Source organism: Lipophrys pholis (genome assembly GCF_963383615.2).
Source record: "Lipophrys pholis genome assembly, chromosome: 15".
In the NCBI taxonomy this organism is placed as follows: Eukaryota; Metazoa; Chordata; class Actinopteri; order Blenniiformes; family Blenniidae; genus Lipophrys; species Lipophrys pholis.
Window position 1 is genome coordinate 17,652,106 of NC_137642.1, and position 19,028 is coordinate 17,671,133.

The 19,028-nt window shown below is 42.7% G+C and overlaps 1 protein-coding gene across 1 annotated transcript in view; it reads right to left on the minus strand.

Annotated features, from left to right (window-relative positions):
* The window catches only part of lyst (lysosomal trafficking regulator), a gene marked incomplete at its 3' end in the record, with an annotated part of 39,797 nt that extends 23,150 nt beyond the window's left edge, over positions 1 to 16,647 (minus strand). Inside the window, exons 1-10 of the mRNA XM_080482246.1 lie at positions 16,449 to 16,647; positions 13,225 to 13,315; positions 10,193 to 12,299; positions 6,506 to 7,397; positions 6,232 to 6,393; positions 3,858 to 4,017; positions 1,877 to 2,088; positions 1,697 to 1,763; positions 1,141 to 1,250; positions 65 to 434 (exon numbers count right to left, since the gene is read on the minus strand). Of these exons, the coding sequence (XP_080338372.1) occupies positions 65 to 434; positions 1,141 to 1,250; positions 1,697 to 1,763; positions 1,877 to 2,088; positions 3,858 to 4,017; positions 6,232 to 6,393; positions 6,506 to 7,397; positions 10,193 to 12,299; positions 13,225 to 13,315; positions 16,449 to 16,640 (4,363 nt within the window). The 5' untranslated portion in view covers positions 16,641 to 16,647. The remainder of the gene's footprint in view (positions 1 to 64; positions 435 to 1,140; positions 1,251 to 1,696; positions 1,764 to 1,876; positions 2,089 to 3,857; positions 4,018 to 6,231; positions 6,394 to 6,505; positions 7,398 to 10,192; positions 12,300 to 13,224; positions 13,316 to 16,448) is intronic.
* Positions 16,648 to 19,028: the final 2,381 nt, after the last annotated feature.

A 19,028-nucleotide genomic window follows, 5' to 3' on the forward strand; every position in this document is an offset into this window, starting at 1 on the left:
AGCAGGTTCGAATGAAGATTAATTCGAATCAGGTAGAAAGGATTTCTTAAAAGGACTGTCTCACCTTTTTCTCTGTCCACATCCTTCTCCTCCTGCTCTGCCACCCGCAGCCACATAGAGGCACTGAAGCCGCTCGCCATGTGGGGCCAGCAGTTCTGTCCTACTAAGGGCAAATGGAGGGGGGCGATGTGCCAGGGAGAAGACCGCAGGTGGCTCGGTCGGTACTCGGCATCCCCCTCCCTGCGAGCAGGAGACAGTTTGCCCTTCCACAGCAGACCAACACTTTTGCTTCCAGCGGTGCAGTTCTGCCTGGAGCCAGGGGACAAACCTCCCGGCGTCAAAGCCCCAAGTATAATCGGAAAAGTCAGGAAATGAAGAGGTTCCACATTCACGTTGGCTTCGATGATTTGTAAGATGCCCTTTAGTAAAGTTTCCTGGAAAAGAACGTAAACGAGAAGGTATGGTCTGTCAATTAACTACTAAATTTTACATAATATTCTTTTTTAAATTGTGAAATATCTTTTTAAAATTTCAATTAGATCCTTTCCGTATTCCCAAATCAAACAAACTATTAACAAGTTTAGTTTCAATAATGAACAGATTAGCCCCAAAATAACACAGATGAATGCAGCAAAGCTCAGTGTTTGAAAGCAACACCTGGTCGCCGTCTAAAAGAGCAAAACAACCATTAAGCGCATCTGACGCGTCTCTTTCTCAGAGACAAAGTCATGTGTCAATATGTTCCCATGGCTAAAAATACAATCTACTCTTAGTTTTGAAAACACTTTTCTTGAGCAGATTATTAATGACATCTGCTACCAGATTCCAATTACGCACAGACGTGTGGTTTAGGTTGTAGCATCACATCTGCTCTGCAGACTTTGGTGTTAATTATATACAGAGTGAAGCGGGCCTTAGGGTGCGTTATGTGTTGATGAATAATTTAAAAAAAAAAAAAAAAACACCCGTGAGATGTCAGAAGAGAGTGTGACAGGAAATGTGTCTTTACAAATAGGTTGTTGTCAGTGCTAAAAAGAGAAAGAGAAAAAAGAAAAGGCTGAGCGTGCGAGCACGAGCTATCAGTGTCAACACCGCCGACGTAAGCAAACTGTTGAGTGACTGATCGGGTTTGCTATTTACAGTAGGTGGGGTCTTCTCCAGGAAGAGGCGAATCAATAGAGCCAGTTCCTCCGCTGTGATACGCTGGCTCACCATGGCAACCAGCAGCTCCACCAGCACAGTCTGGCAATCTGAGTGGAGGCCAATGAAGAGCAGGTTACGTAAACAGTTCTTCATTTTGGCATGCAGCAGAACACCACAGGTCAAAAACAGCATCACTTCCTGCTTTACTATGATCACAGTAGACACAAAATACAAGTGAGTACCAGATACTATACACACAATTCTACATGGGGAACTATATGAATTTGACAAGTCATTAGAATCATTAATATTTGTATTCCTATATACTTTGAATATTACAATCCTACAGTGCCAAAAAGATTCATGTGAGCCTTACATGGGTCCCGCAGTACAAGTCCAGCTAGAACTATTTATACCCAATACGCTGCTTCAACCCCAGGGAAACACTCGGAAAAACAAGACAGCTTACAAGAATTTCTAAATGTTTTACTGATAACCTATTCATATGCAAACAGTCATTTCAGATATAAAAGAACCAGAATATGTAACAAACCTTGATACGAGGGGTCTGTTTGACTGAGGATGTTGTGAAAGCCAGACAGAATAGTTTTGACTCCTCCCTGTAATAATCAGAATAAGAGGGTCAGTTTTTATCTTCAGAGCACAGCTGAGTGAGACAGACATGGGAGGCCGTTGAGAGCGGTCACAAAGATGAAGAAGTGGTCAGTCTGACCTGGTCATAGAGTAAGGCGGCATTGCGGTGGTTGGCATTCACTGCACCGAGCAGGCTGTGGAACACATGGCTGAGAACCTCCAGGTCAGGGGAGCCGGAGGCAAGAAGCTGAAGCTCCATCGTGCAGATCTCGGGGAAGAGGAGCACGCCACACCCGGGCCCGTCTGCCACCGCCGCAAACTCACGCAACGCCGCCGACTCCACCTTCACACCTAAGAAAACAACAAGCTCAAACACACACCAAGAGACTCATCTACACATGCGTGGAGGCACCGAACAATCTCAAGCTGACTGGCACGCCGCGCACGCAAACACACGGACGTGCCGTGGAAACCTGTGCTGGGTGAGCGGCTTTGCGATCCACAGGCGTTCCCATCCTTCAGTTCCAACCTCCCATCTTGGAGGCGGCACATAAAAATGAATTAGCTTCAGTGCTGTGCTCATTCTCCGAGCAGCATGGGAGTTCCCTCATGATTTACAGGAGAGCAGCCCAGCAGGCTCTTGCACGACTTCTGGGACCTCCTTTTATTAATGAAGCAAGCTCGGCTCCCTAAGCAGGACTACACAGTTTGTCACCTTCTGAGACTTGCACATCGGGATACATATTGCTCTCAGTAAATATAAACTAAAAGGCCTGTCACCTGAAGGGTGGTGTAGTTCTGCTGCACGCGTTTGGTTAAAATGAATTGCAGCAAGCAACCATTGCAAGTCTCCAAATTTATAGATTCTCCTTGCTGTAATCATAAAATCAGAAATCCTTCCAATTAAACTTTTGACTTGCGTTGCATAAATAAATACAAGCAGCTTTTACGAGGTCAAAACTTGTTAAATCGCCAAGAGAATCTGAGAAGATAGCAAACAACCGAGGCAGAAAATCTTCATTTGATCATAAATGGGAGGAGAAGCAGTGTGGAATGAGCAGAGAGCCAAAGTGACAACTGATGGACTCCTGTCAATCACACAATATGCCCCTAAATCACCAAGTATTTTCTTTACGTAACATTTTCCAAAAGCTCAGCTGTCATCAATCACATTCAGTGTCTCTGAATGGTCGATTTCACATGAAAGAAAGCCTTTCAGTGTTGAGGAGAGATGCAGGGTTTGACTTCAGTGCTCCACAACCATTATGGTAACATCTAAAACTGATTTTGTTTTTTTGCTCAGCGGTGCTGAATTAAAAGATTCCCTGTTTTTGTTTTTTTCAGGAACGAAGCCGCTTTCCAGGAAGTTAAAACCTCCACTTGATGGAGACTTCAAGTCACAAGATCGAGCTCATGAAGCCTTCCAGTTGTAAAATATAAAACAATGATTCCTTTCTGAGGCAATGTAAGTGGATGAGTATAACCAGGCCAAGTTCTTAACCTGCAAGACCACAAGCAGAGAGCTGATCCAAGAGGCTTGGGCTCCTTTTCAGCTGTGTCATTGACACACCGTGAAAACTAACCACATCTTATTGCTTAATTTCCTCCTCTGCACATGAGTGCAAGATAGCTTTACTTACATAATCAAGGGCTTGAGTCAGCAAACTAGTGAAAGGCCACAATGTCTTTCAAAATATTTCAATAAATACAAAGATAAAATATTATCAACAGCATTTTCTAGATTAAGTGATCAGTTTGTTCTCCAGTGGGAGAAACAGGATTTCCCAGGGCTAAAAGTCTGCAGGTTTAAAGGTTATAACCAACATATGACCCCAAAATCCATTAATGTCAGCAGGCTCACATTTATCACCAACAAAAACAAATGGGGGAGAAGACTGAGGACCTGGAGCAGGCATGATTTAAAAGGTTCTTAATACAAGTATATGGTCATTAAAAAAAAAACCACAATGGATATAATACAAAGACTAATGAGTCAAGCAAACTATGCGTGAAACCAACTTAACCTCCTATGTTTGAGGCGCAGATGTGTGAGCTCCGGATTCTTGAGGAGTGAATGGGAGTGGGAGTGTGCGAGGGCGATGTAACAGAGTGGGACCTACCCTCTTCCTGCTTAGCCATGTCCTCGGGGTTGCTCTCGCTGTCAGCGTCGTAGCCCTCCTCCTCCCCCAGGGGCTTGACGCCACAACTCTGCACCTCGTCCACCTCCTCAGAGAGATCGCCGGCTGGGGCCGCCCCCTCCACCAAAATCTGCAGCTTCTGCTAACATGACAGCGACAAAAGCAAGTGAGCGACAGAGACACAGAGAGACGGACAGAGGCAAAAAAAAAAAAAAAAAAAAATTATGACTTTCAGTCCATTCAGCGCAAATAAAATCGGCCAAATAACATCTACGCCTAGTTCGCTGACAGAAAATTGCTCAGACAACACAAATTACACAAGAGCTCACCAGTGTTGTTTTATAAAACTTCTCCTTCACCAAAAAAATTCTAAAGTCAAAATATACCAGGTCAACAAGCCATGGCCGTACTGCTTATGAAGAATGTAAAATGAGGGGGAAAAGAAGGAAAAAGAAAAAAAAAAAAAAAAAGAGTACAAGATTTTGGTCATAAGACAAATATCAGCTGACTTACAAAGCACTCACACAGCCCATTGCCCTGACGTGAACAGTCAGTCATCATACGTGCATGTAGGCAAACGCACACTCATGTACACACACACACACACACACACACACACACACACACACACACACACACACACACACACACACACACACACACACACACACACACACACACACACACACACACACACACACACACACACACACACACACACACACACACACACACACACACACACACACACACAAGTAAACAGAGAGACTCTGAAGAGTTTTACTGGTTCAAAGCAGCTTATTGTAGCAAAAACCTCTATTCCTTTTAAAGTAATACCTGGCTTTGATACTCAGCCAAGGTCCAGTATTTTACAGAATTGTCCAATTAGATGGGAAAACTTTATGGTGTAACATTAATCTGGAAGCTTCCCGGCACACACTTGTGATGGTTAAGTGAACATCACACCCTGCTGGCGTCACGGAGAAAGAGCTAAGCTCTTAGGAAATAGGTAAATCTATTATATAAAACGCTAAATCCTCCTGTGTTGGAACAGGCTTAGTAGAGAAAGGCATTTTAAGACTCGAGGAAAACACATCTAAGGCTGCGAGAGAGAAAACACTCACTGCCAGGTGGGAAGGAAGTTTTAGTGTGGACAGCCAGAAGAAAAATGGTCCATCTTCACACATCCACACTCATCTTCACACATCCACACTCTCATTTCCTGGAACAAATAATAGTAGTTGCATGGTGGGACATAACCATGTCTGGTCCGTGCCATCTTTCAATAATATTGAGCAAAGGCTACAGCGATAGTGTCTCTGCTGAAGAGGCGAGAGTAGCTGTGACCGATGGATTTTCTTACTTATCCGTCTTATCGCAGAGATATTGTCAACGTGGGTGAATATCGCTGGCAGCGTAAGCAACAGTGTTGCTGGTATAAAGCTAAACGACCTGATATTAAGTTGCACAAGTCATCAGAACAAAGCAGTATCTGTGACGAGGCTGTGTTCACTCCTGTCTGCAGCTACTGCTCGCTGCAGTCCGGAGGCTGTCATTATTTACGTCTGCCGTTTCGTTGTACATCAGGCAGATAACAGCTGCTTAGCAACGTCATGCGAGTGGCCTTTCACAGCAGTTCCCATGCTTCACAACAGTCCTCTCGATGTACACTTGCCTGCTAAATAACGAGCTGAGATATGTGTGTTACACACTGTGTTCAGGTACATCTGTGGCAAACAGGACGAAGCAACAATATGCGAACTGGACACAATGTGCTTTCCTCCACATGAAAACAGCTGGACGTGAAACCCACAATGTGCAGACTGTGTGAATGTCGATGGTGCATCTCAGTTACACATGTTGTGGATGGGAGATAACATGATGTTGCTGCCAGTATAAAAAAAAATGCGCTTTGTGCACTTTATCAGCCAAAAAAAAGAAAATATTATTGAATCAAAAGATTCATTTTAAGTGTTATGCTAAGAACTTGAAAGTGTGTAATACAATGATGGCATCTATCAGCAGAGGGGTCTCATGACCAATGCCTGACTGGCTCTAACTTATAAAGAGTCCATGAAATGAAAAATAAATTTCTGTTATTTGTAATTCTTTGTCTATTGGCTGACTGCTCATTAATCACTTGATCTGTGCCAATTCAATAAAAAAAAAAAAGACTTCATATATTTGTTTAAAATGTTGGAGGACTCATCCTGCATTTGAGGGTAGCCATTATTTTTTGCAAACAATAGAAACCCGATAGTCGTTTTTCCTTCAACAGGGATTGACAAACAAAATGAAAAAAATTGTAAAAGACTAGTAAGCATAAATAAACTCACTTTCACAAAAGATGACTCACCCTGTCAGGCTTCTCCTCGGGAGGATCGGGACACGACGACACCTCAGCCAACGCGACTCTCAGCAGAGAGTCGAACAATGGTACAGCAAGGTCAGAGTTCACCATCCCTGAGCGAGAGAGCTGGTCTCTCACCTCAAACAGCATCTCCTCCACAGTCTGCAGCTGCAAACATATGGCGATGTAACAGTTTCACTGACGCAAAGATAAGAACACCTCTTTTTGTGGTCAGAGATAGAATATTTGGACAGGATGATGCACATGCTGTTAGTAATACCTGATAAGAGAGCTCCGGCTCTATCCTCTGCAGGGCCGAGTTTGCACTGTGCAGACAAATAGCCAGCAAAGCTTCCAGGAGACGAATACTTTGTAGCTGCCACTCTTCCTCCAGCCTCTTTGCTGGGTCTTTAGTCTTTCCTTCACCCTCCTCTGGGGCTACGGATTCAGGGCTACTCCTGACTTTACCATCTCTCTTCTTCTTTGCTTTCCCGTCCTTGGTCTTACAGGAGAGCTTTTGGATGACCATAGTCATGAGGCGCAAGCAGACGTCCAGTCCTCCCAGCCTGAAGAACTGCCTCTGAAACAAAGGGCTGGTGAGGTAAATCCACCGACACACCGACCAAACGTCGGCAGCACGTCGCACCTGCTCTTTGGACGGCAGAGCGACACTGTCGGGGGACAGATAAGGCAGCCGCCCGCCGAGCGGTTCACTCGCTGTGCTGTCATAGCCAGAAGTGTCCTCAGAGTCATTCGCGGAGTCCCGGTCGGAATCAGCCTCTTTGCTGACGCAGAGGAAGGCCACGCAAAGGAAGAGGTTGATCACGTGGAGATGGGTCTCTGTTCGGCTGCGTCCTGGCCCACGGCCCTGTCCGCTTCGAGGCTTGTGACGGGGATACGCCTCCCTCAGGCCTTCATAGAACTTGCTGAGGCTCTGTGGGCCCTCCCCGACCCCTCGGGATCCCAGTTCCTCCGCCAGGCCTATGATAGCCTCTCTCTCCTCCACATCAGCACCCTCCAGCTCAAAAAGCACCCCGTCAGTCTGCTGGTGTCCAATATCAATTATAAGAGTCTCAAACACCTTCAGGGCTAAAGAGCGAGTCTGGTCCAGGTAGACGAGCTCCGTGACCTGGTTAAGTCCATTACAACTGATGAAAAGATCTCGGATCACCCTGTAACACAAAATAATGAAAATGAAGCAGACAATTCAGAGAGTGGGCATCAATAGTTAAAATGGACTACAGACACTTTAAACTTTAATTTCTACATTTTAATGAAATGCACATTTCTTTCACTTAAAATTGATTGCACAAAGAAATTTTGCAAAGCATGTCTACCTGCCCCAGGACTATTAAGATAGGTTAACAAAGAGCACAAGCATGAACAACAGTCACCACTCAATCTCATCTGACAAACTCCATAACTTTACAAGTAGAGGAATTTTTGCAGTCGTTCCATCCCTACTGTAACATTTCCTATTTATGTTGCAGGTGTGATTCCCCTCTGGGAACAACTAAACCTTTAAAGAAGTCTTTATGTATGATATGGACTGAGGAATTCTGCATTAATATTGTAACAAGACTTTTAGTGTCTTTAGTGACTTTGAATTCCAGTAACAGCAGAAGGTCATCCGGTGTAAAAAGCTAGACAAGTTCTACGGTGCAAGGTGTGATGATTTGCCGCGGCATCCCTTATAAAAGGGAGCAGCCAAATAGACTATCATCAATATCAATACTAATGCTCCCACTTTGTTTACCGGATTAACTGTGTTATCCTCCGTGTTCGTGTGTTTTTGATGGAGTATCGTGAATGCCAAATTCAAAAAACATTCAAACTGTGTCATTGTTATCTGAAGGTGAACCCAGCCTTTACTCTGCAAAACAAAAGTGACATTTCATCCTTTTTAATGTGTTTACTACTCGTGATACACGATAAATGACACTATTAAAACACAGCGTAAATTATGCCGGAATAAAGCGTCACCTTGGAGTCGAGGGTAAACCAGCAATTGGAGAGGGAAAAAAAACAAAACAAACAACACTCCCATGAGATGTGATAATGTGCAATGACAAAAACGCAAACAAAAAAAACCTCCCTCATCTATACATGCAATTGTTTCTCCATCAAAAAGAAAAACAGATGTTTACCGGGAGCTTTGACTGCGTGAAATGGATAAAAAAAATGTAATGTTATTAGCTTTTTTATTTATATTTTTTTATTAGATTTTATTTGACCCTCCAATTTTTTCAGCCTTTCTTTACATTAATGCAGAGCTGATTAGGTCTACTTTTTCTGAACATTTCCCCTTTTCCATTAGTGGTGTGAACATCCAACGGGATGAGTAACCATTCGTCTGCATATTTAATGCTCTCATCTGAAAAATATGAGTTCTTTTAAGCAGAAAGCTACAGCATTGGTGCAAGATGATGAAGAGAGAGGCAAGATGTAAGATGATGTACAAGTCTGAAAGAATTACTTTGTTTGGGATGTTTCAAAACTTCTAGTGTAGCAGAAACAAAAAAAAGCGACTTTACTGTTGCCAACTGGTTTGCACTATTTAGTTAAATCTCCCAAGAGACCCCTCATCCTTCCAAACACATCAGGGGTTTGGGAGATGAAGAAAGAATTAAACTAGGTGAAAACTGGACTGGACATTGAATGTGTTTCTCAGACTGCTGAGGCAGCTCGCTAAGATTTTCAGATAATGAGTGAAACCACAACAGCATAATGAGCCAATACTTTTGGGTTGCACTGTTCAATTCAGTTGATTGTTAGACTTGCTGATCTGATGTTAATGAGTAAGATTCTTTCACAGCTCTGTTTTACGTTTATTTGCCTGCAATTAGTAACAAAGTTTTTTGTTTTTTTTAAGAGTACATTTCTTGTATATCAAACAAAAGAATTGTTTAACTGTACGAGTCATTTCCAGGTACTTGTGCAAGTAGATGAGAAACATAGACCAGGTAAGAATTCGAAGAAATTGATGCTGAAAATGCATAAAGAAAATTGTCAAATGTTCTCATGATGGTGTAAAATGACATTCCTCCAAATGTGTGACACTTCCTGGGATGTGAGCTTTTCATAGCAATAAATTTTACAAAGTCACGAGGACCTAAAATTGTCTCCAAGTGTCTTTTGAAAAGGTTTGCATGGAACTGCAAACACTTTGAATGTCAGTCAAACCTGCAGCGAGCATGAAAACGCTGAATTTAAATAAGGGAAACCATCAGCCTACTGCTGACAGAGTGTCTCACAGCACCCCACCATCTATTTTCTGAATTTGCTGATCCCGTCTATTGTCGCAATGGGATACAGGCTATCCCTGTATACACAGGCCAAAAGCCAAGATACAGGCAGGATGAGATGCTGGGATTAAAACACATCAAATGAACACATTCACAAGTATTTGCAATTCAGTTGAAGTACTGGATAGTCTGAAAAGGAGATAAGTCAACAATCTTCTTTGACTATTCAAAAATAAGACCTACTCTATTTGATTGAAGCACAAAGACACACAACACCTGCTTTTGCCTGACAACTGTCCTTGTCCCCGTGTTACATAAAAGGTCAGCAATTTTCCATCTCTCACTTCACAACGTTGTGATAAATTATTGATGAGCATCAATTAGCAATGACCTGGGGAGACAGATCTTATGACAAACAATGGCCAGCTAGATTAGGTGTCCTACTTGGAGCTGGCAAATTATATTTGCGTTTAGTGGCGGTATAAAAGGAACATACAAATGCCAACACCCCCCCCCCCCCCCCCAAAAAAAAAAAAAGCCCAGCTCCCCTGCTAAGCCCAGAAGCTTAGTAACAGATTATGGAAAAACAAGCTTATTGAAAAAGTTAAAGCCCGTATTCAAAATCTAACACTACAAATAAAACTGGTGTAAAAACAACTATCACTGGAAGGAGGTGACACAGAAAGATATACATTAGAAAACTTGTTAAAAAAATAACTCACCTTGATTTTAGTAGTGCAGGTAATGTTTGCAGGTAAACAAGGAGCACCTCCACAGGCAGGCACTGCGTGTGATAGCTGCAGACCTGAGTACAAACAGTTGAAACACCTAGTTGCTGGGCATGGTGGGCCAGCTCTACCCCTCTCTGCAGCACGGGATTGAAGATGTGTGTGTAGAGCTGCCATTGCACTATAGCATTGCCCCGCAGGGTCAGATGGCACACATGGCCAGCTATCTGCTGGCTCAGCTGCCATTCCTCACCAAATACTAGCTCTTGGTAAGCCTCCAGAGCATCCCACTTCCACAGCATGTCCTCAGCTCCCCCTCCACTCGGCAGAATACCCTGGGAGCGGTAACAGAGACTGGTGGCGATAGCAGAATGTTCTCCATGCTGCAGAGTCTCTTCCAGACCTGGCAGCTGGCTGCTGTCCAGAGTGCAGATGTTACAGGAGGCCAGCTTGGCTTTCTCTGAAGGCTGGCCTCCACCAAGCTGATCTAAAATCAGTCTGGCTAGTACACTGAGTACATGAGACTGGTAGCTACGCAGGCCCGGAGCCTGGAAGGCGTGTAGCAGGGGTCCTACGACTGAGCGAGGGTCCATACAACAGCAGATTCCAACAGCCTGCACGCCAGCCAGCACCTGCAACACAGCGGGTCCACTGGAGGACAGACGCTGCAGGAGCCGCAGACACTGATGGGCACAAGCTGCCAGGCAGCAGCAGCGCTCAGGGTAACGTACTGCATCACCCTCAAGTCCATCTTTACCTTCTCCGTCCTCCTCAAAGGGGTTGCGTCTTGCAGCCTGCTTGAAAGCAGAGACAGGCAAACCTGACAGGTCTCTGTGGTGATGAAGAAAGTGGGAGTATTCGCAGCGACGGTGGCGGCGGCGGGCACATACGGATTGATGCAGCTGCTCTGACTTTGCCTTCTTCACAGCACTGATGATCTTAAAGACGCCGGTGATGAGACCTCGTAGCCTCTCTGAAGCCTCACCTCCTACTTCAGAATCTCTTGCTCTACCAAGACCCTCCAGTCGCAGCACCGTGGCCTCAAAGAGCTCCAGGCCGCGGTGCTGGACAAATTCGTGGATGAGCTCCAGAGCTTGGCTGAAGAAAAATGGGTTGGGTGTGGAAGCCTGAAGGCAACCCAGAAGAACTTGTAGTACTCCTTCTAAAAGCTCTGGAAGCAGTAGTGCTCTGTGACGATATCGGGAGAATGAGAAATCATCCTGTACCTCTTGCAAAGTCTTCTTGGGCCGCGGAGCAAAAGGGTTACTCTGCCTGTCCAAGCAGCTTCGGATTTTGAGGGTGGCTCGCAGCAAGTCTGTCAAACTCCGCCGCAGGCTGTCCGGTATTCTGTCATTCTGACTCACGTCCACAGACATTAGGTGCAGGATGGTACGTAGCAGCATCCTCTGAACCAGTGCGATCGGCTCCTCCGTCCAGCCTCCAGCAAGCTCCTCTGCTGCTGTTCCACTTCCACCTCCTCCCCCTGGACCACAACAGTCTCCAAACTCTGTCAGGATCTCTGTGAGAGTTGGTACAACGCTGACAGCCAGACCTGGGTTATGGTTGATGCTCATGTCGAACTTGCACACCTTCTCCAGCAGGGAGAGCAACACATGGCACAGATCAAAGGGAGAGTTTTCCATGCGGTTGAATATTGATATTGCAGCTGGATCCGTCAGGGTTTCAGCATCTGCCATCTGGGCTCCCGGAGCACGGGGGTGGGGGTACGGCGCACTCATGGTTTCTGTGGCGGTGGCGGTAGTGGACGTTAACTGTGAGGCCTCTGAGCGATGATGCTGACAGCTTACCTGGATGGTGGAGCCATGGTATCTTCGGCTCCTTGCGCCACCCGGGCCCAACACAGGTTTGTCTTCAGAATTGGCTTCTGAATCTGAGGTAGATACCTGAGACTTGCGAGCATCTTTTACAGAGTATCGCTGCGCTGTTCTGCGCGACCTCCGTGATTTCCAGGTGCCGCTGCCGACGCGGGGCCTCTTCCCAGTGTTCAGTTCATCTGTGGTTGCTTTCTGTCCCGTTCTGACGGGGACGGCCTTCACCTCCTGGCTTAGGAATGCCTCTAGTAGGGATGGCAGGGTGAAATCTGTCAACACAGAAATAAATGTGAGACTTATTCGAGACGTTTTTGAAAGATTATACAACATACAATACTGAACATGAGCAGAAATCCAAACCGCACAATGAAGTAGAATCATATAAGACCTACTCATGGCATTTTTGTATTTAAGCTGCAGGCCTGAAGGATGGTAGAGTTCGTAGGTTGTAGATATTACTTTGCAGTGGAGAATAAATACATTATACACGCTGGGTCATCAGCAGCCATTGTCTGTTTGTGAAGGGACCCCATAAGCAAGAAGTAATTAAAGTAAAAAATGTCTAGGCTCCATGTTAGAGTGAATCAGCAGTCCTGTACTAAATGCCGGTGTCATCCTGAGGTCAGAGTCCTCCGCATGCGCGCGTCTTCACTTGTCTGTGCCTGCTTACATTTGCAACTCTATCATCTTCTGTGGCAAATGGCTCAAATTGATTCTTTCATTGCAAAATTAGTGTAGTGGAAAGGCTGCAGCTCTATTCACATAAAGTACCAAATGAAAAGCAGTAATCTGTTGAGCGTATCAGAGGTACAATATAGAGCAAAAATCAATGTGCAGCCATTCCAGTATATTCACAAAAAAGCGCCAAAATACTGAAAAACCAATCGACTGGAATAATTTGTAATTAAATGCGTAACGGACGGATGGAGAATCAAATGCATGTATATGGTCGCACAACATCTGTGGCTCATAAAACAGGCTATACAGTTAACAGTTGGAAAATCACTATCACTTGATTACACAACAAAGACAACTGTTCTGAGCAGCTGATGTTATACTCTGAAAATTAAGTATGGAAATTGAAATTAGAAGCTGCATACCAGAAGCTGGACATGTTGGGTAGAGTGAGATGCGTGCTGTTAACATGGGTATTTGAAAAGATCCAGTTGTGCAGGAGCATTCGCGGCTACTGACCTGGGGCTTTTTCTTCCTGCACAGGAATCTTCCACACCAGCGGGAGCAGAGACAGCAGCAAAGTGAGCAGTTCCTCCCGACAGGTCAGCTCCTGGGAGTGAAACAAAACACACTGAGGTTACCTAGAAAGCCTCCTTGTACCCCCCCCCGGCCATCCTTTGGACGCCACACCAAGACCCTCCCACCACAACACACTCCTCACTACGCTTGTCTCAGGCCATCCATTTGGATGTCACTACTTTTAACAGTCATGACTCAGCGTCTCACATTAGATCCGAGTCGTGTCTGAAATTTCACAATTTCTATGGATTTATTCCAGCTGGAGACAAGCGTTCTTAAAATGCACATTTATTCGGTTACTTTTTATTTTTACTCTACGGTGTGTAGTGTGACAGGAAGCAATGTAGCAGCTACTCGACAGACTTACTTCCGAGAGCTCTGGGATCTCGCGTGTCTATCCAGAGCATTTCTCTTCCGTGTGCTAATTAAAAATGATCAACCTACTACTCCATGTGTGAATTAAAAAAGTTAGGACCTTGCGAGAAACATACAGAATTGTCTTAATGCAGGACAAAATGCATTAGAGTTTAGTTTAATGCTGAGATACATTTTATTTTTGTTATAAATCCAGTATAACTGATGATTCAAAGAATTTGTAGCTCCACTAATCACTTTTGATAGTTAATGTTCCACAAATGGCTGCTAGAAATCATTCACGCTGTCCTCCAACATCCTCATTAACCACATGTAAGTCACTAATTAAATAGTCTCTTCAAAAGACACTTAGGAAGTCTGATATTCTGATTACCTTTGATGATTATAATACAGAGGAATATCTGTCAGTGACTGAGCATTTTCCGTTAGTTGGTGATGAGACAATCACTACTAAACATTGTTTAAGAGGTTTGCTAATGGAACAAGAAGATCGTTGGTACTATTAAATAAAGACGGCTTTACTGAGCAGACCTAAACAAGTAGATGGAATTGAAGCGACACAGTGTGGGAGTATTTAAAAACACACGGGAACAACTCAAGATAAATCCTCAGCTAAATTCAAACAATTATTTTTTTTTTTTTTTTTTTAAATAGTGTCTCTGGTTGCTGTGAAGAAAAAAATACTAATTTCCTGAAGGACGCAAGTGGAGCTTGTGATAATATATTTATACAAGACTGCCTTCTGTAATGAGTCTTGCTTTTAAAAGAGAAAATATGATTAATGTGTGTGAAATAAGCCGAGCAACAAAAGGCCAGAGTGACACTGATACACAGGGCTAACATAATATAATACTGACAAAAACAGGCTTTTCTTTTAACATGAATATAACATCTTCTGCTTAAGAAGATAAGTGTTTGGGTGTTAAATTAAAACAAACAAAAAAACCGACGACAGCTGCTGCATTTAGGTGAGACATGCCGTCATAATCCAGCGAGTATTGAATCTGATGACACCTTTTGTGAGGCAAATATCAACACTGGGCATCTATAAATAATTCTAAGTTCACATTCGGCTGCACAACAGCAACATGTCTGACGCTGGAAACAAACTTTGCCCTGGAACTCTCAGAAGATAAAATATTTCCACCTCTATCATGATCTCAAACAAATTTTATTTCTACAGTTAATCACTTCAGAGTTTTTATTTATATATATATATATATATATATATATATATATAGCAGCTAAACATTTACTCAAAAACCCTTCCCGGAAGGGCTTTTCTGGTGAAGTCTGAAGAACAACACATGAGTCTATAGGCAGGGGGAAACACTGGCCTCTGTCAGAGCCTGGTGCCAGTTAATAGAGGAAACAATATCTGCCCCTGTGCAGCCATTCCTATCATTTAACCTCAGCAGAGAGTGCTTACATCACGGCGTCACAGACCGTGTTAACCAAACAGAGCTTAAACCTTTGCCCTTTATAGCAGAGTGATATAAGCCGTTTGACAGAAACATATAAACACCTGCACAAGTTGTTTTAGTAATGTATAGTATAGAATGTATAGTATACTAATGTATAGTATAGATCACTTAAGAGAAAATCGAAGCAGAAGAGAATCGGTCGGTGGTGGTCACACGATCATTTCCAGTAAAGTCAGATTCTTCTCTACACTGACGGCAATTTTTAATAAACCCTGGTTGTGTGTTTGGAATTACTTTTCTCTGCTGCAATATAGATCTGTCAGAATTACATGATGGATAAGAAGCATTACATTACACCTGCCTGAAACGATTCCACGGTGCTGCATGATTAGGATTCAGATTCAGATCTGAACAGTTGCATCACATGTTGCAAGGAGAATTGGCAGCAATGCAAACACAAAATCTATCTGCAATGGATCACATGATCAAAAGACCTGCCAGCACCACAGAGAAAATTTCCTGTTTAGATAAAGTCACCATGCAAACTATAAAAACAGCAGGCACTGATGTAAACTGTACCCAATCTCTAAACAAATGTAGCAGCAGCACTAGTTATCATTAACCCCTTTTAAGCTCTTTTGCATCCCTCCTTGCTGCTTTAGTACCAACGGTGAAGAATTTTAGTATTTTTACATTGTTTTAGCCCTTTGCATTGGCATAACATCTCCTCCACCCTTTGTTACTTCCCCAGATTGATGATCATGTTAACTGCACACAACTATAGCCAATGCATTTACCGGAGTAAGTATAGTGTAAAATAGTTGAACTAAAAATAAAAATATCTCAACTATGAATGAGCAAATGTGAGAGTTGTATTACTTTCTAACAACTTCTATTAAATGGAAAAGACATAAGGATTTATACAGATTTTATTTTATTTTTTTAACTAAAAAGTCTTAAAATACCTCAATTGATTACTTTCAATGGTAGAAGATACCAGTGTGTGCCTTAGAGAGAGTTAAACACATATTTAATTTGTGTTCTTTCTGATGAACAAACATTAGCTGAAGCAGAGTTTACAAAGACAGCGGTTCAGAGGCTTAATCTTGTCAGTCAGACGCTGAATGAAAAGAGTTGAAGACATTAACTAAAATGCCAATGTGGATCCGAAACAGAAAGCCATGAAATAAATTCAGCTGTCTTTCAAACTTCAAGCAGTTTCTCTCTGTATTCACTGTTTTTTATAATGGAGTGATTTGTGATCAACGCTGCGATTGCTTCCATACAAACCGCTGGTGTTACAGCTTTAAATGCTGTGCGGTTCAACCATAAGTAGCATGACTGATGCTCTTAACCTTTCCTCACCTGGTCAATAATGGAGTCCAGGGTGCTGAGCAGCAGGAAGCCCCGCCCCCTGACCAGGTACTCGCCGAGTGCCACCATGTGACTCTCCTCCTCGTCCTCCTCCCGCGCTTCCGCTCTCTGGGCCACCGCACTGCATAGTTGGTGTACATCCGTCAGGAACTCCCTCGCCAGTGTGTTACTGGCTCCACTCATGTCTGAGCTACAGCAACAAAACAAAACACACAAAAAAAACAAAAAAACAAAGAAAAGTCAGGAGGTTGTGACACAATCACATTTTCCACACGTGTAACCAAACCAACATTATCAAATTATGAGGTCTTGATTTCTGGGAAGCTGCACGAGCAGATAAAAAGGGAAAACTAATACCACCAAACCTAATTTAGTTCCAGTGTGTTTCTGATTTAACCGTATTAGAAAAGCGAGTGGCACTGAGAATAATCCCAAATGCTTTGAATAAATGTTTGAAAAACTTTTAGAAGAAACTCGCTTATTCAACACTCTTGCATAATGTTATCAATGGAATGTTTTCAATAAATATTTTGAGGAGTTTGCCGACAGGAAATAAATATTTCATGTCACAATTTTGTTTCCTTATTTAAAGTTCAGTCGGTAATACTAATAATGTGACTAAGGAAGAGGGTTTTTATTTCTTCCAGTGTTGTCAGCGGTTTTACATTTCATTAAGCTAATAAAACAAGATTTAATCAAAAGAGTTATGTCTAGGTCAGCCTAATGTAGATGCCTACACACAGAACTACGGAACAAATGTAATGAAATGAGAGAGAAACAGCAAAAGAGCCACACTGTCAGAAAGTTTGCATTAACATGACGAGTGTCCGGCTAAATATCTCAACAAGAAACACAAAATACTAGTAATTCTCTGAATTCTGATGAATTGAAAATAAAATTAAATGAGCTTTCAAAGCTAGCGTGCTCGAGTCTGTCACGACCACGTGTTGCTCTCATCTGAGATTTTAGTTCAACACGCAGAGACACACCCCACACCTCTTTATGCCTCTTTTACACAACGATGCCTATTACACTCAGCTTGACACACTTTTAGGAAATGGCCCCCGAGGTCCAGAGCTGCCATTAATTCTATTGAATAGTCACAAAAAAACTCCTATTTATAATTCTGCTCTTATCCTGCCACTTCTGTAGAAGTCACTGTCGGTCCCACATTTGAAAAAATAAAAAAATAAAATAAAAATCCATGGGCAGCTTGAAATCTAGACAGCAGATGCAGATAAAGTCCCCCTCGTCTTCTTACCAAGTTTTAGTGGACCGAACTGTCCCGTTGCAGTCATCTTGCGTTAGCGCCGAGCTGGACTGCAGCTCTGCTGGCTGTATCTGCATACCTCCTCACACGACTGCTGACTGAATTTTCTGTTCTGCAGCGCAAATTCCATTAAATTGGAATTTCAAATGGAAGCCTTCCAGATTCGCAGCAGATCAGCGTATCACATGAAAGCATGTGATGTCACATGGCAAGGGGACTGGTCTTGGGAATACTGAGAAGCCCCCTGAGTGCCCCATACAAGACCTCTCAAGCCAGCTATCATTCACAGTAAGTGGCTTTGTTTTCTCCACTCCAACAACTGGGAGGATCTTTTTGGTGTAAAAGCACCTAAAGGCCTCGTCAAAGACATTTTTCACTTGTGATGTTACAAACTTGTCATCTAAAGACTTTCACATTGCTTTCAATTTTACAAATTAATTTTGTAAATAAATCCTCAAGTTAATTCTAATTCTATTCTTCCATTAATCCCAATTTATTCTTGTTCTTCTTAATCATGTTACTTTTACATTTCGCAATAATTCTATTCTTTATTTTATTGGAGCGCTAACTAAGCTCACAAGGTTTCCAAATATACAAACTGCTGGCTCAGACTGTAATATTGGAAGGGTTTTGCACTTTTGAACAAGACTTGCACCCCAGTAAAGCACAATGTCAACACTAATGATACAAAGCAGTAAGGTATAAACTAGATAAAATGCATGAGATATATATTTAATGAGAATAAGGGCTTTACAGAAGAGGTCTGAATAAAACTATAAAAAGAAATGGAGTGAAGCTGCTGTGGAAAAGTCAGTTGCTTTGACAAACCACTCACTAGAGCAGGTGGTGTCATTTAAACATGTACAGTTCCTTTCCACACTTACAGTTACACACAGGGTGTACTCTTTCATCACGACCGCACCAAGAAACACCTGCAGCTCATGTCCCTCCATATATATATATATATATATATATATATGACCAAACTTTATCTTCAAACTGCATTCACAGGCAAAAAATAGTCAAGAGACATTTTCTAAATGAGGCAGGAGACTTGAGTATCTCCTGGAAAAGACAGTTGGATGAAAACTAATTAAAAAACAAAAAAAAAACCCATCATTTTTGATTTGCGTCTGTGATAATCAAAGGCTTATATGTCGGTGGTGTACAGCTCATTACATCCTTTACCAATATGATTATCTTCGCCAACAAAAATTGGGCGAGAAAGTTATGTTTTCGTCTGCATGTATTTATCTATTGGTTTGTATGTAAATATGTGTTTTACCAACTTTTCGCAAAAA